At 40.9% G+C, this 21,754-nt stretch overlaps 1 protein-coding gene across 1 annotated transcript; it reads right to left on the minus strand.

The window, feature by feature from the left end:
* Window positions 1-216: 216 nt before the first annotated feature.
* On the minus strand, window positions 217-21,221 carry myom1a (myomesin 1a (skelemin)). The gene is made up of 37 exons (XM_079231959.1): window positions 21,131-21,221; window positions 19,215-19,405; window positions 15,976-16,116; window positions 15,600-15,789; window positions 15,312-15,469; window positions 14,976-15,068; window positions 14,728-14,816; window positions 14,547-14,591; window positions 13,935-14,096; window positions 13,671-13,832; window positions 12,904-13,045; window positions 12,418-12,617; window positions 12,268-12,324; window positions 11,781-11,905; window positions 11,485-11,668; window positions 11,162-11,336; window positions 10,186-10,307; window positions 9,073-9,269; window positions 8,700-8,826; window positions 7,921-8,105; window positions 7,679-7,793; window positions 7,190-7,346; window positions 6,958-7,064; window positions 6,544-6,588; window positions 6,198-6,334; window positions 5,945-6,089; window positions 5,638-5,697; window positions 5,483-5,550; window positions 5,258-5,383; window positions 4,141-4,228; window positions 4,000-4,038; window positions 3,667-3,772; window positions 2,457-2,620; window positions 2,297-2,333; window positions 2,039-2,061; window positions 1,587-1,642; window positions 217-1,425 (listed from the first exon to the last, which is right to left on the minus strand). Exons 2-37 carry the CDS (start codon window positions 19,349-19,351, stop codon window positions 1,162-1,164), a joined length of 4,428 nt encoding a protein of 1,475 aa, XP_079088085.1. The 5' UTR covers window positions 19,352-19,405; window positions 21,131-21,221; the 3' UTR covers window positions 217-1,161.
* Between the last annotated feature and the right edge of the window lie 533 nt (window positions 21,222-21,754).

The following is a 21,754-nucleotide window of genomic DNA, read 5'->3' on the forward strand; positions in this document are numbered from 1 at the left end:
CCTATTGTGGGCCCGGCACCCCACTTTGGGAACTCCTGATGGATGGCACCAGCAATGAATGCAGGCACAAATGAGATGAGCAGCTGTTTTCTAATAGGCCATCATCAAGCCCCCAAACCCTTGAGCGTGCAAATTCAATGATTTAACTCGAATGAATGCATTTTTCTCAATAAGTGAACTTTTTAGTATGTGTAAAATGACGTAAGGACAAAGGGAAACCTCTCTAAAGCGTGTGCACCTTTATTGTAAGGAGTGACCTGAAGGAGAAACAGTCGTATGGTTAACTTGTCACTTAGACACAGAGCCCAACAATGCTGCAGAGCAGTTTATCTGTTTCATTGTACTTTACTTGAAATACAACATCCCCCCGCCCCCATCTTTGAAAACATTTCTGACGGCGTCTGACGCTCACAAGTTCTGTTGAAAGACATCGAAAGGCATGCAATGTATGCCTGTTCCACATGGAGGCCGTGTCTGAAACCTTAAATGAACCAGTTTCAACTGTGTTGTATTCTGCTCACCATCAGTGTTGACCTGCTCTGCCTCTCCTATATAATCATAGACGCTTCAAACAGGACATGAACAATAAATAACATGCATGCACACAGTCCTATTTAAACATAATACCTGTTTAAATAGACACCAAGAACTCGACACATGTAATCAGTGAAGCATCTGACACATCCACAAACACGTTTTTGCAATCTCTCACAACACAAAGCAAATAGCAGGTAGGAAGTTCATGACCTCAGTTTTTTTCCGCTTTTATTGTTTACATTACATAACTTGGTTTCAAAGGTCAAAAGGTTTTCCAAATGTAACACTGTAATAGTTTAATAAACTGTTTTGTTATGCAGGCTAAAACAATAACTTAATGATTCAACATTACATTTACTGCTGAACTCGGACAGGAGACAAGTCAAGCGCCTACTAAGCACACTATTACCTTCTGTTTCACATTCATTGTTTTCTTCCGCGACAAGCAATGCCCAAAGCTCTTTAGCCCAGCACATGAAAGAGGCACGAGGAAGCAGTTGTATTAATCACTTATTTAAACTGCTCAGTGCACCGGCATGTGCCGGGGTAAAAATGCTTTGGAGATAGCGCAGTCGTCCATCCTTTCCTGCTTTATTTCATTACACTGCATTCTCCTTTCGTTTATCATTTCTTCTCCTTGTTCTCCTCCTCCTCCGGGTTGTAGACGCTGACGGTGAACTCGCCAGCCTCTTTGCCGTACTTGTTCTTGACCAGGAGGGCGTATTTGCCAGAGTCAGCCGTGGTGACGGCTGCGATTGTGATGCTGGCAAACTTGCCGTGCTCGAACTTGAGCTGGTAGCGCTCGTTAGATACCAGCTCCTTTTCGTTCTTCGTCCAGCTCACCTCAGGCGCGGGCTCGCCCCAGACATTGCCAGTCAGGTTCAGGGACTAAGAGAACAAGAGGATTGCAGGGGTTTAATGTGTGTCATACAAATCTTTATTCCACAGAGTTCAGAGGGAAGAGATGCTGCAATTAATGAGACAATGAAAAAGAAAGAGGACGGTGGGACAGTGTGTGTATTAACACACTGAATATCTAATTTATTTACCTTGCCCTCTTGGATTGCAACCACATCGGGCAAGCCTCCAACAACACGAGCGCGATCTAAATAAGAAATACAAGAGTGAGCCAAGAAGCAAACGTCAACCATCCGTCAGTCAACCCGTGGACTGGTTGACAACTTAATATTAACAGACACTGACTGAACCATCCTTCATTAAGCGTTTTGTCATATTTTACCTTTACTGTATTCATTATTGATTTAAATAGGTTTTTGGCTAGATATGTCCTTTTGGTCAATCCAACATTGCAGAAATATATATATAAATAATTGAATCCCATGGAAAGCAATTTTGCTTGAATGGGATCTTGAAAATATGATGACCAAAGTATTCCACTGAACCCAAGTTTAAAATAATAGTAAAACTGAAATAGCTTCTACGCCCAAAGAAAGGTTACATCATGTCTCATGGGAAGAACCCAGAATAAAAAAACACTTACTTCTTTCCGCGATGGCTGCCAACCTGCGAAAGGAAGGAAGGAAGGGAGGCAAGAAAGAAGGAAGGAAGGAGACGGACATTGTCAGAAGCATCTTAAAATGACAATTCCAAGCAATGTATTTTTGAGTTCCTCTGAAAGAGCTCACAAAGTACATGTAGTCCATATAAGTTTGTGATGACTGCTCGCATTTATTTGTGTAAACATCCTCTCCAGAATTACACAACAGAAGAATTGAGTCAGATGAGTTTATTTACTTACTTGAGTCTTTGGAATTCTTCAAATGCCTCTTCCCATGCTGCTCCAGAAGAAAATCAACATATTATTAATAGTTATAGACAAAATTGCCAAAGTAGATGGGACTTTTTAGCACAACAACAAGTTATTTTCTTCCTTGTTTGACTTTAACAGTTTTCCTCACCCTTGCCAGTCAGCTCAAAGGCTCTCTTTACACCGTCCTTGCCATCAAAGATGTCCATGGAGTATTTGCCTTTGTCCTTCTCAGTGGGCTCATTGATCTTAAGCCAAAGCTGCTCTCCTGTGACTCCAGACTTAACTCTCTCTGAGGCGGCAATCTTAGTATCTCTAATGGAGAAATGGGGAACATCGAGATCAATTAAAGCTGATCTGTTTACTGAAAGTATCAATTACACTGAAATGCAAGATTCAGACAGGAGAGCAGCAATCGCAGTTAACGCTTAAAGTCTGCCCAGTCATCCTTGTATTATACCAAAATGAGAGATTTCATCCATGTGACCTGCATCACTAGCAGTTGGTGAGCTTTTGTCCCATCTGTGGATTGTTTTTATATAGCTTGTGAGAGTATTATGAGCTGAGGCTGATAATTATAGTCAAAATTGTTCAATTTAATCAATTTCTTACTCTGCGATATTAGTCAGAAGAATGGAAGTGGAATTTTTTTTTTATGAAGTCAATGATTCTCTCTCAACTACTTTACTAATTGGTCACAGACAAAACAGCCGAAAGCCTTTTTGAGATTTTACATATTTGAAGGTCTTTGACCAAAAGCCTTTTTTTTTTCGAGCATCACATGGCTGGAAAACACTACCAACTCATTTAAGAGAGACTTACACTTGAAGAAACAACTATACCAACATGATATTTGATATATTGTGCGCTTCACACTTCCTTAGTGAAAATACATATTTTTAGTCCTTTGTGATGTTTGGTGTGTTGTAAAGTTCTGACTGTCTATGTGTCTATTTTTTTATTTATTTATGAAGTTTTCTTTACAGTACATGTGCTTTGATGTTGTTCCGTCTGATCTTTGTACGTCTTTTTTTATTTGAATGCATAACATCAACCTACCCCAAAACTGTAGGGAGAAATCAATTTACATTGTGTTAATTTGTGTTGTCCCTGGTAAATAAATTAGGCAAGCAACTATTTTATAATACCGGTGAAAATATTTCACATTGTGTAAAAACAGGCATATTTGATTTATTTAATTAACTTCAAGATCCAAGTTTAGTCACACTTGATTAAGCTACACACTTCAAAATGGTTGTGTTTATACTTGTTTGTGCCTGTGTATTTCATGACAGCTTGCACGTGTTTATGCCAGACAGGAGATGAAAAGGGATGTTGTGAATGAGGTTGTTTTTACATACTTGTGCAGCCAACCGACACGCTGTTCCTCGTTGTAATACGTGACCTCGGAGTACAGGATGATGCCATGTTCAGTACTGATGACTTTGATATCAGTGGAGGAGTTGGCTGGAAAGAAGAGAGTAAAAGGGCAGGCGTTTATCTTCATGCCATGGAAACCATATGGATTCATGGTATATCATTTCATATTTATATATTTCATATCGTTAAATGTTTCAGTCTAGCTTTTAATACTTTATGCAGTGGAAGAATAGTTTAAATGTGCACATTATGCTGGTGTTTTTCTACTGCCTGGTGCTTCATTACTGCTTGAAGTGTGACATTTAATGACTCACCAATAACCCTGAACAGCTCATTCATTACAGCTTGGTATCCTGAGGATACAAAAGGATGCCAACAGCAATTAATCACCTTTTTGTCTGCAAGACTTTCAGCACCACTTTTTCACTCACAGAAATTCATGAAAGAGACTTTACCTGCGTCCGTCAGATTGAAGACGCTCTTATCTTTGCCTCTGTCGTCCCTCAGGTTGACCTCATAAGTACCTGCATCTGCCTTGGAGATCTAGAGTTTGAAGTAAAAGAAATGTTAGTATCCTCGAGGTCATGAATTCTCTTTTAAATCAAACAGAGGGAAATACAGTATAATTATTGGGACAGATAATAGACAGTAGAACATCCAGACAGAGACCGACTAGGCAGAAAAGGCAAGCTTTTCTTCTGCCCGGGATGCTGCAGGCGTTAAAAGGGAAACATGAAAACGGTGAGACGTGGCGGACACACAGAGAAATTAGAGAACTTATGGCAGCAATGATTATGTCCAGACTTTGGGTCTTGGTGGCGGTGGAACATCCTCTGCAGTTGGCTTTTTTCCTTCTTTTCCTTTTGGTTTGTCTTGCTTAATAACCCACTGTGAATTAGATGGATAAGCCAGTTAATGCAAGTGCGATGACAGGAGTGGCAATGGACGGGCCACCTCTCCTGAGCTCATGCGATGACACCAACCCTCTCTTTATGAGTGATGTTTATATAGTTTCAATGTACAGGTACCTTGAAACATCAATATAACTGCATTGGCCATGAAACTGACGGCCAGACTACATGAATACCATCGAATAAAAAACAGCTTTCCAGTTTAAAAATGTTGGAGTAAATTGGCCAGAGGAGTTAAATTGAATCGAGTGTTAGAAATGAAGTGTATATGAATGAATCACACAGATAAACCATATACTGTATTAACACTATATGGGCATAAATGTTGAAAAGCATGACCTATAAGTCTATAATATCAAAATGTACAATATTAGAAAAAGAATTAAAGGCAAAAGCTCCGAAATAGAGTCAGTTGTACCCAATACGTCTACTCTAACTCCCATGTCCGACATGCTTACTCCAGCCGGACTCGGGAATGTGAATATTTTTAAAAGTGTTTCATCATTTATAAATCTGTGTGTCAGAGAGGGATGGTTGGCAGCGTAGCATCTCGTCTAGGTCTACGATGGAAGTACAGCTGCATCAGAAGCGACGTTTCTAGCTCTTTGCTCATAAAGCTCACGGGTCCCCACAACGTACAGCTTCTGTCTAATGGGCTGACCTTTCCGATATTAAAGGTCAGGTCGGTGTCATTTCTCTCGATTTTCTTCGCGTCCTCGTCATCCTCTGCAATCTCAATGCTGTCCTTAGACCAGGTGATCTCAGTCTCTGGTCTGACATTTCCTATCTGTGGAGGGAAAGAAGAGCGATGTGATTAAGTTCTGTTGCGTGGAATGCATTTGTCATGCTCCTTTATAGTACAACTATTTACAATCATTTTTCTTACCTTGCACTTCAACAGCACGTTACATTCTTTAGTAACAGTGAACCCAAGGTACTCGACAAAGTGAGGACCTGTGGGGAGTTAAAGAAAACTGATTACGAAACATACTTGTGCAATTTGGTGTTGAGCTTGTGTCAAGAATAAGTAAGAACCCTTACCTTGTTTCCTGACCCATTCTGCTCTCTCAAACTCAGATTTCTTTTGAAGCTCCCTGAACTCTGGATATCGAGAAGTGCATCAGAAAATCAGCTGACAGACATGACAGGAAGAAAAGGTGGTCTGCTGCTGCCCCTCAATGGACACACACTTTAACTGCAGCAAATGCAACACACCCAGTAGATGAAGGCTTTGAGCTCGTCGCCTTCAAAAAGCAATCTGTCTCGTCCATTTCCACAGTTAAAACTAATATAAATGGAAAATCTGTGAACATCAACCTGGAAGTAAAAACTGCATTTGAGGACTCACCATCTCCAATGAGCACCAGACTGGTTGTGCCCTTAGCCTTTCCATCCACCAGGTTGAAGGTGAACGTTCCCTCATCGCTGACCTCCAAAGAGTCCATGAACATTTCAATGATGCCGGTGGACTTGTCGAAGTTCATCGTGTATTTCTGGAAGCAGAAACGTATAAACAAACCCCGGCGGATCAGTTAGTGGAAGACGATTTCCAACTAGAAGTGGACTCACGGGACGACATGGAAGCAAGGCATGATTCCTACCTTTCCCTGAGTAACGAGGACATCGTTAAAGACGTAATCCACTTGGCAGGCCGAAGTGCATTTCTCCACCTGAGTCCAGAAACGCACGCGACCCTTCTCCAACAGCTCCATGCCCATTTCACTCTTGAAGGGAATAACTGATAAAACATTTTTTTTTTTAATTATGTAAGTAACAAAGGCTTGGTAAATACAATTTCTGAGAGAAACCTATGTATCTGGAGCGCATTGATGGTATATCTAAAAACTGTATCTAAACTTGATGAATAAAATCTAACGCCTTGATAAGTGGTAAAATAAAACATACAAAAAGGTATTAGCAGTGTATGTGACGTGGAGGGATATTCACCAGGGAACTTGTGTTCATGGCTGATGTCCAGAAGACGCTTGAGACCTGTCAGGTGACAACAACAACAGCAGCAACAAAATGGGTGAATATCAAAACCATTCAGCATCAACTTCTCCACTACTAGTCTGACAGTATTTTATAAGAGTACATTATTAATGCCGGCAGAAATACTCAGTGTCAACTACAACCTTGGCTCTGACAACAACTTGAACAGAAACTCACTGATTCATTTGAAGCAACTTTCCAGACAAACACACACAGACACCAGAGTGTAACAGAGGTCAATTATAACAAAGACAGTCCTTCAAGACCGCCTGACACCTTGAGCACCGACGTCACCCAAACAAATAACAAGTGAATCAAGTTTCAAGCTCAAACGGAGCAGAGAGATGCCAACAGTGTTGGCGGACTCACCCTCCTCAGTGAGTGTGTAGCTGGAGGAGAAGCCATCAGTGTTAGTGACCACACAGGAAAAGATGCCCAGATCCTCCAGGGAGGGACTGTTGAAGATAGCTCTGGACCTGGAGATGAGGACACGCGGGGGACGACAAGGTATTAGGAAAACATTGCCTTTGCACACAAAGCCTGGAACAAGAGCGAGAGAGTCGATTGGGTCCCTGTGCGTCGCATCTTAAATAACACTTACCTGCCCCGTTCAGTGACAATAGTCAGACGAGAGGCGTCTGTTATAGTCTGGTAATTCTTGGACCAAACAAACTCGGAGCCCTCCTTCATCTCGGAGCACTCAAATATCATAGAGATCACACCATCATCATCAACGTCCACATAAATCTCTTTGGTGTCTGGGGAACGGAGAGCAAATGCTTACTGTGTGTGTGTGTGTGTGTGTGTGTGTGTGTGTGTGTGTGTGTGTGTGTGTGTGTGTGTGTGTGTGTGTGCGTGCGTGCGTGTGTGTGTGTATGTGTACCACTGGCATTACAGATTTCAGCTCTTAAAAACTCCCGATTACAGTCATTACAGGAGAAAATAAGAAAACATAAAGACATGAAAGTCTACTGAAAAACATCTACATGAAAGCTATACAAAAAGTTAATTCATCTATTAGCACTTTCCCAGACCTGCGTAGGAACACTATGCCACTGAATGTGTGAGTTACATAACAAATCACACTCACCAGGGCTAGTCTGGGCCAGGATTGGACCCAAGACTGCTGAGGGCTTTCCAACTCCGGCAAGATTTTGAGCACGAACACGGAAGACGTAGGATGTCCCCGACTTCAGCCCCGTCACCTGAATCGGCCCGAGAGGAGTCGATGGGATGGATAGTTAAAAGAACGCCGTCCTCATTATTTCACATCCGTATATCACAACTGCATTTGAGGAAGATCCAATCAAACAATCTATTCAGCATCCTCACCTTCATGTATTTCATCTTGTTGGCCTTTTCGTGAGCAGCCTTCCAGCCTTCCTCTCCGGCAGAGACCTCCTTGACGTCCATATAGTAGCCATTGACTGGAGTGCGGCCATTGAATGCGGGTGGCTCCCACAGGACCACGACGGAGGTGTCACGGACCTCCAGCACATGCAGACCAACAGGAGGACCTGGGAGCAGAAATAGAGATAATGTTCTCAAACATCTGTAATGATTTCCAGTACAGTGAGCTTTTCAAGAAATGAATACAAATCCATGTGTATTTTAGGATAAACATTTCAAATGTATTAAAAAAAGTATATTTTAATGTATTTATTTAAATTCAAATGTATTTATTGGAAGGGAATGCTGGTTAAATTATTTTCTAAAGTATATTATACATTTTAGCATTACACAAAATACATTTTTAAATGTTTTTTTTAATCCCAAATAGGCTGTTACTGTCTCTGAAAAGTGAGGTATCTGACTATTATTTCAAAACTTTTTCAGACCAGTCTCAGTTAATCTTGTTTAACTGCAACTAACAATGTTTTTCAAATGTTGATCATTAGACAATTGTTTTCTTGATTACAATCAACAATCACATAACTAATTGAAAAGCTAGAAACAGAAATGTTTGGCATTTTTACTTAGAAATAGCTTAAAAGATAAATTGATCATCAATAATTGCCAATTCATTTTCTGTCAATCCGCTAGTCAAATAATCGACTAATTCTTTCCCCTCTCATATCTAATGAGGCAACTGAGTATATTGTCCTTCATACCTGCCACAGTAATAGTCCACTCCTTGCACTCCAGAGCTGAAGTCGGCAGAGAGGCTTTACTCACACCTGCCATGTTCATAGCGCGCACCTGGAATTGGTAGAAGACGTTCTCCTTCAGGTTCTCAGCCTAAAAAAAAAAAAAAATACAGATAATGAGAAAGGATTCAAATACCTGTTTTGGGCTGGCAAATGTAAATGAGTCACCAAGTAGATAAACTCATTTGAGCTTCATTAAATACAAAGGTTCAAGCCCACTGAAAGCTTGACCAAATGCAGTGAATGATGACATTGCGTTTTCTTTCGTTCATAGAAAAGCCCAAAAATAATTTAATTGGAATTTTGATTCACTGGTGTTTGAAATAAGCAAACTTACTTTATAGGAGGTAGTAGTCAACGCCTTGAGGTTCAATTCATGCCATTTTCCAACTACGTCTCCCTTCACGGTCCTGTAGTCCACAAAGTATCCCCTGATATCTGCTCCTCCATTGCTAGCAGGCTTGGTCCAGGCCAGCATCATGTAGTCCTTCACAGCCTCCAGCAGGGTCACGCCAGTGGATTTTCCAGGCACGGCTGCGAAGAAAGGTTTTATTTATTGTAAGAGAAAAAAATTAAGACAATTTTTCAGCTATTCAGACCCTATTTGTTTGTTTTCCCTTTCATGATGATGATCGCATACAGATGACCTGGCATTACCCAAATATTGCATAGATCTTAGTTCTCATTAGTGGACAGTTGAACATGCGGCATGCTTTGAACACACAAGCAACACACTCTTTTAGGGTCATCGTAATGGATAAAGTACTTACACTCGAGGCCAGAAGCAGGATAACTTTCACGCTACGGAAATCTCCGAAAGCCAGACGAGTCTCTCATTAGGCTCATGCTCTTTAAGAACACAATGCTTTAGCCTTCACCTTGGCAAAAAGCAAAACAGAACTCAAGCAAAAACAAATCCAAACAGAAATCAATACCTGCATTAAGCATCGTAAAGCATTATCTTCTGTTTTTTTTTTACTTTGTCACTAATAAATGAAGGGATGAGGAACAGAAAACTGACAAAATCCAGTGTTAGTGATGAGTATGTGAGGCAGGCTCATGCAAATATATCAACCAGCAGTCACATATATAAACATGTGCCACCTGCATGAATTAATTAAACTATGGATATACAGGAAATAGAGAAGCTATTTGGGTGGCTAATCGATCAGAAGAGAATCTTACATAATATCTGTAAAGTAACCAACGGTGACACATTTTTGGTTAGGAAAAGGAAAACAATGGATGAAAGATATTTCATGAACAAAGATGAGGGCTGCAGGTCGTGTGTGTAAATGTGTTGAAGTGAAGACGAGTGTACATTCTCAGCGATCATTCCCTGGATAATTAAATGTTTAAAAATAGCTGGGAGGAAGGAGCAGACGGAGAGAGTATAGCTTGGCTGCTACAGGCAAAGTGAATAATGGAGATGAGTTGAGAGGACACTCACAGATGGCCGCCTGCACAACCACGGCATCAGAATTGGAGGAGCTCTGGCTGTATCCAGCAGCGTTGACTGCTTTGACCCTAAACACGCAGTTTGACCCCGTAGTCAGGCCGTGACACACAAACCTGAAAGTGTAAAGAGTCATATTATCTTCACACAAGAACTAATAGGAGTTGATCCTTGTGCCTCACTCTGATGTCCTTAGAGGACAGACCTATCTTTGTCAAAAAACTGCCATGAAATTAGAAATGAATATTCTTTTCAACTTTTACTGCATTAAATCTTTTAACCAACTCATGATCATCACTAGAAGATATTCATTCATTTTGTTTTGGATTATCTTCATTAAACTAAATCTGAGGGGGGTTGTTTTCAGTCTGGGATATGTCAATGATTTACTACAACATAGATTTTGATGCATTGGTATTTTTTGCAGCCAGGGCTCTAGATTGATAGCCTGATCTCAGAGAATACGTGATTTTACACAGTAACTATTGCAAGATTTTAGTGGATCTAAATGGGGACATTTGTGTTTTTACTACACAGTTTATTATAGAGCTGAGGTTTTGTCAAAGGCGTAAACCTTTGACAAAATGTATGTTATATGGCTAACACAGCCAATCCGATCAAAAACAAATAAATACATGACACAAATGTTCCTAGTGAGGAGTTGCATCCTTAACACAACTGCAAAACTAAAAAGACAATAAAAAAAGTCAGAGACATTGATCATTATTATTGTTATCATTACTATATACATTTTGTATTTAACCAATATTTCCTCTTTGCACCTCCAGTTTTAAGTTATCAAACCTGAACACCAATACAACCCATTATGTATTTCAACCACAGCAACAATACATGTTTAAATAACATTTTGGTTTACTACAACCAATAGTAAATTGTGGGAGTGTACTTTTTAATTCATATTTTTAAGCACTGAACTCATAAAACCAGAATTTTCTTTAACAGTACATACCTGGTCTGCTTGACCGGTTTGTTGTTGCACGGCATCCACTCTTCGGTGCCCACCACGCTGTATTCAATATAGTAGCCGACAAGGTGTTTCACATCCTTAGAGGCCGCCCAGAAGACCACCACCGAGGTGTCGGTGTTCCTGCAGGACACTGGATTGCCCGGAACTGAGGGCAGGTCTGTAAAGAATTGAAATTGGCGACATCATGGTATTGGGATCAGACAGAACATAATGCAGGAATGACCAGCAGTCTCTGGACAATACATCTGTGATATCATGAACTGTAACACCTGTACATAATATAGATACAGGTCTCGCCAGCTCACCCAGTTTATCTCCGACCGTAATCTCCCCTGTGCATACAGAGGACTCGCCCACACCAGCGGAGTTGCAGCAGCGCACGCGGAAGCTGTAGGAATTACCCTCTTCCAGGTCAAACAGGGCGAAGCGGGGAGACTTCACTGGCATGCCAGTGTTCACCCTCTGCCAGGAGTCTGTCCCTGACATACACTGTGGTGGGCAGAGACCCAGTATTAAAAAAAAAACTCACACCCTTGCCAAAATAAATATAACAACCATTAACACAGACAACTCCTCGTCACTGTTGACCTTTTCTACTCACCTTCTCAATGTAATACATGACTCCTTCGTGACCCCTCTGGACTGGAGGCTTCCAGGCGAGCACCACGTAGCTCTTGGTGGCCTCAGTAACCACAACATCAGAAGGTTCTCCGGGGACAATTCCCACTGAGGAGTCAAGAGGGAAGTCGCTTCAAACAGGTGACTGTACTTACAGTGGGCACAAGTCACTTATTTAGAGGAATATTATCTTTTTCTACAAAACCCATTTAACAAAATGTGCGAAGCTTTGAAATTAAACAGTGTTCAATGTTCTCTCACATGCAGAACTTTGCCTGAATAATATTTGATTTAGGTTAGTGAATATCTATTGAAAGAATCAGTGAACTAGATCAGCTCTAAATCAGAGCCCAGCCTCATTAGTCAGTATAAAATGTCATGTCACGTTTTAACTGCTGACACATCTGGAAATTAAAATATCTAACATTATGACACTATTTAGTTGAAATAACAGTTTAAAACTGTCGTACCAGTGGGATCCTCCTCTGTGAACTTGATCATCCCAGTCCAAGGAGCTGAGGGGCCGGCTGTAGGAAAAAAATACAAAATATATATATATAAAAAAGGACAATTTGTTGTTTTGTTGCAGTGTGTCGGCAGGACTCCGGTGTGTCTCTCACCTCTGAGGCGGGCTCGGTCGGAGGGATCCATGGCAACCACGGCCTCGGAGACACGGGATGGACGGCTGACTCCTTCCTTGTTCAAGGCCCGCACCCTGAAGACATAAGAACGCCCTTCCACCAGTCCTGTGACGGGGAAGCGGGCGTACTTCACTGGGGCGTCATTACACTGAGCCCAGTGGTGAGTGCCCACCTCGCACCTGCATAGAAAACACAGAGAAGATTATAGATTTGTGAACACCATGAGGAACATTGTAATTCACAGTGACTGACTGACAGCTGCAATAGACAGGTCGGTATTCAAGTGGGTGTTTTAGTTAAGTATCCTCGGAGATGCCAGTTTGGCGTAAATATAGGAGGAATTTGAAGTTGTGCCATGTGCCTGCAGAAATATCTAACCAACCAGTATCTGCATGTAGAAGTGTATCATAGCCAAAGTAACCCCATGAATATGTATAATAATGTCTCTGGCGATCAGTTTCCAACCTGTCGATGTAGTATCCCAGGATGGAGCTGCTGCCCTCCACCGCTGGCTGCTTCCAGGTTACCACCACATAGTCCTTGTTGGCATCATGACAGCGCACATCCAGAGGGGCCACGGGAACCCCCTCCACCTCCACATCGGAATCTGGCAGGACACACAGAAAGGCACACACACACACACACACACACACACACACACACACACACACACACATTGTGAGTAGTGCTGTTTCTAAATCAGGTTGATCTCCATTACATACTCAGTTTCCATTTTCTGACCTACTTACGCCTCTACAGTGCAACATGTGTGGCAGCAGTATGAACGATTAGCTTATATCTTGGTAACATTAAAAGGGGATTCTGAGGATTCCCTGATGTGCATAAACCTCCCGAATATCTTATCAGATCGACTTTTCTGACATGCAGAAAAAGAAAGAAAAAAAAAATATATATATATATACATAGAAGCCTTTCTCAGAGGAAACCAAATACCTCATAGAGAGCATTGGGTCAATTAAAGACACAGCAGAATTAAATGGTTCCTGACCAGGTCTGTGTGTGTGATGATGTGTAATACGTTACTTTACCTTGCACATAATGCTGTTGCTCAAAACTGCATAAATCAGCACAGACTTTAGGCTAAGTGGCGTCATAAATGAAATACATTTGAAATGAAATACGAAAACAAAAAAAGGCTCAATTTCAAGAGTCCCTCTTTTTTTTCCAGTGAAATCAAAAGCTTCAGTTGAAAGATCGATCAGGCACCTTACCTCTGACAAACACATAAGCAGAGTAAGTATCAAAGCCAGATTTGGTGTTGACGCGCAGGGTGTACATGCCCTCGTCTTCCTTGTTGAGGTGGACAAGTGTGAGGGTGGCTCGTTCCCCGGACCAGTGGGTGTGCACCCATTTAGAGGGCTTCAGGGGGACGGCTGATGGGAGAAGCCAAACACAAAAGATGTGTGACTGGCTACATCGAGTGGATTCATTTAAAACAGGTAAAATGTTAGTTCCATTATTCTTTGTCTACTTACAGTTTCTGGACCACACGACCTCAGGCTGGTATTTCTTCACAGTGGGATAAATGATGACAGTGCAGCCCAGACTCATCGTCTCGCCTTCAATGCCAAAGGCCACTTCGAATTTGTCAATAATGGTTGTTTCAAAGGTGACACCATGCTCAGCGCAGAAACCATCTGCAGGGGGGGAAATAAAAGAATGAAAAATACTGCTATTAAAACACTAAACATTGACATATTATTTCCTCATGGTAAACATGCTTTTTTGACATATCCAGCAGAGGTTTTTCTCCACCTGATGAAAGCAAGTCCAACATGTGCTCTTCTTTTAGCTCCGTTTTGGTCTCCACCAACTCCTAAGTAAAAAAATATCCGGCTCTATAGTTTTTTTAAGCTATAGAGCCAGAAATTCTTTTTTTAAACTGTGTTCAGCTGCTCGTCGCTAACTTCGTACATCCGCCATTTGATGTCGAGCAGGTGGTTAACAGTGGATTTTTAGAGCTTGTTCGCTAAAAAAGACGCAAAAACACTCGGACTGAGGCGGACTGGAGTTTGCAACTATGAGCAATTCCTTTTTTCCATTGTTTTGCATTAAAAAAATGTAGTGAACTAATCACGTGGACTCACGTGGTTTGGGATCGAGCGGGCCCGCTTCCTCGCCCTCCTGGAACCCTGCAGAGAAATATAGTGTTCATCAATCTTGTATCCGTAACAAGAGACTTCAGTGACACACATTTGACAAACATTTTTCCTTTGGGCACGGGGGAGCAGCTGCAGAGAAGACGAGACAAGAGAAAGCGTTACCTACTTTTGACAACGATAGTAGCCACAGAAGAAACTTCCCCTTTCACATTGAGGGCAGAGGCGTGATACTGAGCAGTGTCGATGAAATCACAGCTGAAAATTAAAACGTGGAAGACATGCTGAATTACCGGCATCTCATTAATTGCATTTATCACTCGTCAGATTATTTCCAACATCAAACATTCAGTTTGGGGAAATGTGCATTTTTGGGGAGCATCTCATTCATGCCATGTGAGCTTCATGATGACCTACTTCTTGATCTCCAGGGAGTGCATGTTGAAACTGCTCTCGACTGTGTACTTCTCAGGGTGGGCCTCGGCATCAATGAGCACATTGTTTTTGTACCTTGAAGACAGAAGAAAGACATCCTGTTTCTTTTTACCCTTGTTTTCAGCGTGGTGTCATTGCAGAGGAATGTGTGTGTGTTCACGTCGCGGCGGTGGAAAATAGATTTGGCCGATGACGAGAGCTTTGGGTGGAAACTTCTCGATGACACACACACACACACATGACTGATCGCCTCTCATCAGCCTCTTTTTCTTGTGACTCAGAGAAGGTGGGGACCAGGGAACTTGGAGCGTATCTTACCAGGCAATCCTGGGTTTCGGCCATCCAGCCACAGTGCAGTGCAGCTTGACGGTCTTGCCCTCCCAGACGGTCTGTCCGCGGGGCTTGATGATGAACTCTGGAGTGTGTGTCAGGCTGTCTGGGTTCATCTTCTTACGAAACTCTATCCACTCCTCCATCTATAGCAAGAGAGTGAAGCCAGAGTGTCATATAAAGCTCATGAGCGTTCTGCAGGCTTCATGTGAGAGACCTGATTATTTGGAAAACGTGATTATTTTGCAAATTCACAAAGAAATGAGAAGGATTTACTGTCTTGCTAAACTCCACACGTCCGGCAGTTTCTCTGATGTGCGTTGTTCTGGTTTTCTTCTCCACTTTAACGTCCACGGTCTCCCTGGCCTCCCTGACAAACAGGTTCCTCATGGCCACATAGTTAATGCCCTCCTCCGTAAACTCCTCCTTCGACTGGGCCTCCATCAGACCGCGAACAACCTCATGACTGGTGCACACACAAAAAACATCAACATGTGAGAACAGCTCAGACTTGTAGTGAGATTGGAAAATATCGTCATTTAGTGCCAATAACCTAAATAAAAACGTAAATCTTCAATGTTTAGCCCTAGAGGTGTTGATTACTTTGCATTTAAGGACATACAATCAGTTGTTTTGCGGCATCCCCACTCACTTGGCTCTAAATACGGGAATGACGTAGCCGATAACTTCCTCGTCCGTGTCCATTGCCAGGTAGGTGCGTTTGGCTCTCTTGGGTAGGGGGCTCAGTTTGACCACCTCTTTGCTCTTCTCTGTCTTCACAGTGCTCTTCTGGCTTCGAGGTGAGAGACAACAGTCACTTGCACTACAAACACCAACATACATCAAAAGGTATTTCCAAATGGTTAATGGTGTACTATTTTGTACATAAAGGCCAAATTGTATTTTAAAGCAGGGTTTATACACATTTTGACCAATGGATTTCCATGACTTTTCCATGACTTTTAACAAAATTTCCATGACCAAACATTTTGTGAAATCTCTGTGTATACATGAAAAAGTGAGAAAATGTAGTCTTTCTTTTAAAAGCATATTAATTATTTCAAACTCAGCGTAAATGAACGTCATGAACATATGAATATAACACATTTCTATGACTTTTCCAGGCCTGGAAATAACCATAAGAACCCTGTAAAAGGATAAGGCTAATGATATTCAGTGTTTTTCCTTGTTTTTATTAAATTGCCATCAATTAATTAATCCTACCATTAGTATTGTCTGTATAGCCAGTCTGATATAGCTTATACCTCTGCACTATAGACCTCCATTGTAGTCCACTGGGTGACACGTTTCATCGATGCCATTAACATGACCACTGTGGTTTATTTTCAGTCAATGTTACATCCATGGTTCTGCTGCTATAATACTAATGTGTATTAATCTGCAGTTAAAAACAGTACCCAATGAAATATACTATTTGTTCTTGTTTAGTTCACATTTGCTACAAACTACAATACCCAGCTGTCTTTCAAAAACGATACATTTGTTCCACATTTTCAAAGATGTATGTCATCAGTATTAAGAAGTAGGCTGAGTAGTGCTGAGGGGTCGTACTCAGGGATTGATATATTTTATGCTTTTTGTGGAAATTATAAATGTTGCCAGTGTTATGCTTTGATTGAATATATTACCTTCCTGTCACTAACTTTGTTTATTAATTAAACTTGTGCAGTCTAAGCAGATAAGTGCTCCTGATGACCATATATTTAACTGATTTTGTTTGAATCAATCAAAGACAGTATGCACCATGTTTGCTCATAATGGCAAAAAAAATGGTAAAAGACAAAAATACACAACATTGACATACTGCCTCTCTTTATTCATAGGACTTTAGCACTGATGTGTGCTGATTATATATAGACATGGTTCAGAAGTTACTCAGAAATAGAAGATGTATTTCTGTCCATCCTCGAAAGGACGCTGACCCATATTACACTCTGACTCATTTACTCATCAGCCCCTCAGGCCTCTCTATTGTCAGCTGGGTTTATAAGTGGAGCCGGAACTGGTAGATATGCAGCAGGGCGGAAAGGTTCATTTTAAAGCTCTGCTTTCATTCATAATCTCTTCCAAGTCTGCCCTAGTTTATCCATTGGGCCTCGAGGACTATAGTGGCATGAAGTGGCTTTGATTAACTCTATTCACACTGGTGAGGCCGGATCAAGATGATGGAAGGAGCACAGCAGAGGCAGACAGATGGAGAGAGTCTCATAACGGATCTCTGCCGTGTCAAACAGTTATTCATATACTGCTGACTCACCAGGTGTGTTGAAAGGTAGTCGTATAAGAAAGTCAAGAGGTATGAAAAGTTTTACTGCTGATAAAAGCAGTCTGAGAAGCTAAAGTATAGGTGTCAATCTTAAGATGTCATAGTTCAAGTGCCAATTGGAAACTTTCTAACAGACACAAGGTGTACTAGTGACAAATCTTTAAAAAGGGAATAACATTGACTCATCAAATTGACTCGTAAATGTGGATACTGGCCCAAGATTATGACTAAGATCAAGTCTTCCAAGAGTTATTAACTATTAAACGTCCGTGGAAGACGGAGTACGACCACTTGCAGTTTCATGACGTCCATACAGCGTCTTTATAGTTGGCCTAATGGCAACGTCTCATGTCCTGCCTACAGAAATAGCTTGGCTGGTCATGAGTATATCTGGCAGCCATTCACTACAGCTGACATTCCTTCCCTGACCCCTGTTTAGAAAGCTCTCATGGTTCCAACGTGGACAACGAGTTCTGCAGCTTGTAGGACAAAGAGACTCTGACAATATTACATGTTGATGCCACACAGAATGACTACTTTCTTTAATATCTTTTTTATATTGATCTTGTTTACTGTATATTGTGTGTGTAAAAGTACGAAGAGCAAAGTGAAACCGGAGTCAAATTCCATGTATGTGCAAACTTACATGGCCATTAAAGCTGATACTGATTCTGATCTAAAAGGTGCTGTGTTTGCTAGAGAGTCCCACTTATACGATACTTTACTTTGATCAAGCCTCATTTGATTCTCACACAATGTCAAAAAAAAGATGACTAAACATGAGATTCTATTATTTTCTTGGTTTTGCACGTTAATTCCTGCAGCCGACCAATAGTATAGCATGAAGGCAGGAAAGTGTAAATGAATCTACATGCGTATCTCTCTAATAATTATATATATATATATATTGTTTATTAATCTGACAACTACTTCTTCAATTACCTGATATGCTAGAATATGCTAAAGCAGTTCAAATGCATGGTGCATTTACGATGATGACGTCTTCAAATTGCTTATTTAGTCCAATCAACTGTACAAAAACCAAAGATATTTAATGTAATAGCATAGAAAACAAACAACCCCCAAAAAATCAACGATACTTATGATCAATTAATCATAAATAATAGTTACTGGTTAACGTTGTTGATCAACTTTCAATTTACTGACTAATTGTTTCAGATCAATTTTTTTCAGCCTTGACCACTTGGACGTTGTACTTACTTAAAACTTGATTCCCTAAAAACCGGAATTGATGCAAGTTTTGAAAGCAACACTCACAGGTCACAAGTTTTGACCTGGTGAAATCCTGGAACAATGAAAGTGTATAATTGAGTAACTGTATATTCAGTTATTCGGCATGAAGACAAGTAGAGAGTCAGCACCTGCTCTACATAAAAACACACTTTGAGCTGCATGTGATTTTTTTCTTCCTTTCTCATCTGCTGCTGAACACACTTTACATCAGATGCCAAAGTACAGTGTTGAATATTTGAAAGAGGTTTGCTTGAATGCGTTCATCACTTCAAAAGTTATGGAAGTGGCAGGTTGCTTTTAGCTAACCCCATTTTTGTAATCTTTCGCCTGCGTCACTCGCATCCTCTTACCGACGGCTGGTGGTCTTGTACGTGGAGAACGACTGTTGTTTAACAGACGACTTGGTGCTCAGGTAACAGCTGCTCTCATAGTGATGCTGCTGCTGCTGCTCCTGCAGCTTCTGCGTCACTTGTACTGATCCTGACATCCTGAGGGTCACTCCGCCAACTTATATGTTGACTGTTCTTTTACTTAACCAGCGCTGTAAATCAATCTCATTGTTATCATTACAAATTTATTTATTTTTGGGGGTTAGTTTAAGCCAGGAGATGGTGATTAAAGGTATTAGAGATGGCGAGGTGATGGTAAAGTTGTTAGGATGGAGTTATGATTGCTCTTCCGAGTGAGCAGTTAAAGCGTTGGTTAAGATCTACTTCTACTGTGTTAAGTGAAGAAGCAGCAAAGTCCCTCTTTGTGTTAAAGAGAACATGATCATTTAAAAAGGACAATCACCTCCAGAGGTGGAACTATAGAAGTAATGAAATTGAAATGATGATATGTTGTGTTTGGGAATATTTTAATCAAAGGCTTTGATCAATAGTCTAGACATACATTACCGTTCAAAAGTTTGGGGTCACCCAGACACATTTCCAGTTTCTTCGTAATTTCTGGCATGGAATAACCTTTATTTCTAAGAACAAGAACAGACTGGCGAGTTTCACATGAAAGTTCTCTTTTTCTGGCCATTTTGAGAGTATAATCAAACCCACAAATGTGATGCTCCAGATACTCAACTGGCTCAAAGGAAGGCCAGTTGTAAAGCTTCTCTCGCCAGCATAACTGTTTTAAGCTGTGCTAACATAATTGCACAAGGGTTTTCGAATCATCCATTAGTCTTCTATGCGATGAGCAAACACAATGTACCATAGAACACTGCAGTGATAGCTGCTGGAAATGGGCCTCTATACACCTATGTAGATATTTCATTAAAAACCAGACGTTTCCACCTAGATTAGTCATTTACCACATTAACAATGTATAGTGTATTTCTGATTAATTTAATGTTATCTTCATTGAAAAAACTGTGCTTTTCTTTGAAAAATAAGGAAATTTCTAAGTGACCCCAAACTTTTGAATGGTAGTGTATATGTAATATGTTTGGTTTGTAAGTAGTAAAATAAATGCCCCCCACACTTTCTAGAAGCCAGAGGTGACATATTCAAACAGCTTGTTTTGGTCCACCAAAAGTCCAAGGCCCAAAGGTAATCAGTTGAAATGAAGAACAAACAAATATTCACATTTGAGAGGGAATTTCTGGAACTATGACTTAATTTAGTTATCAAGATGGTTGCAGATACATTTTCTGGGGATCCACCAATCAATCGACGAATAAGTTTGACTCTATGCTGCTCAAGTTATACAGCTTGAAAACATGAGCAGGTCGTCAGACATGTCAACTCAGATCAATCAGGTAAGATCTGCTGTTTATGACAATATACTTATGTCATTGACTCTTACAACAGGCAGCATGTGGTGTGTGTGTGTGTGTGTGTGTGTGTGTGTGTGTGTGTGTGTGTGTGTGTGTGTGTGTGTGTGTGTGTGTGATTTGTAAAAAAGGTAAACTAGACTGTACTTGAGGGCACAGAGTGCACAATGAGAAGATCTGAGTCATGAAAGCATTTAAAGTTAAGTGAATGTTAATGGAAAAGTTTAGTAATACTTTTATAGGATTACATTTCACTTCAATGACACATGCAGTCTAAACTACAAGGACACTGTAGATATTAATGACCACAGCTCGGTTAGTATAATGGAAAACTAAATATCTGAATTAAATCACAATATTAAAACAAATAATAACAATAAAGATGTTAAAAGAAGGCCTCGCCCTTACTGATTCTGTATTTTAAAATAGGACCAAACGACAAACAATTTCTCAGAATTAGAGACACGTTAATACAAACAAAGAAACATATATATCACTCACCACAACTAAGAATCCACCAATCCACAGTCGTTGAAAATGAGAGAAAGGGTGTGCTATTCCAAAAAAGAGCTAAAGCAAGTTCAGATCCGGGGAAAGCAGCAGGGTGAGGGCAGTGGACAGGACGGGAGTCCACTGAACAAAAATAATGCTGCCACTCGGCAGAATGCTCAAGACACCGTCAGGACCTTTTAAGGCTGGGACAGCTTTAAATTTAGACCATGAGACGGCCCAGCAGAGGCTCCTCGGCTCGTCTGGCCCTCCGCTGCGAGCTGCAGCACATGTGGGGCTTTCTGCCGTGCAACCGGACAAGAAGAAGCTACTGAACTGCTGCTAACCTACCAGATGAAGTGTGATGAATAGGATTTGACGACTTGCAAAAGTCACTAAAGCCTCTGGTCACCTGTCTGAACCCCAAACCCTGCCAATTAACTGTCGCGTCCCCAACACTGTGTTCACGGGCCAATTCCAAAAGCAGTGACCTCAAAGTCTCTCTTTCCCTAAACTTACAGTTCAGTTTCTCAAAATGTACTTGTTTCTGTGTGTTCTGTGGTGTGGAGGTCACGCACACTAGTTGGTGTAATTTACACGACAATTGAATATTTAGATTAGAAAAATTACAGCAAA

The sequence above is a fragment of the Taurulus bubalis genome (genome assembly GCF_910589615.1).
Source record: "Taurulus bubalis genome assembly, chromosome: 1".
NCBI lineage: Eukaryota > Metazoa > Chordata > Actinopteri > Perciformes > Cottidae > Taurulus > Taurulus bubalis.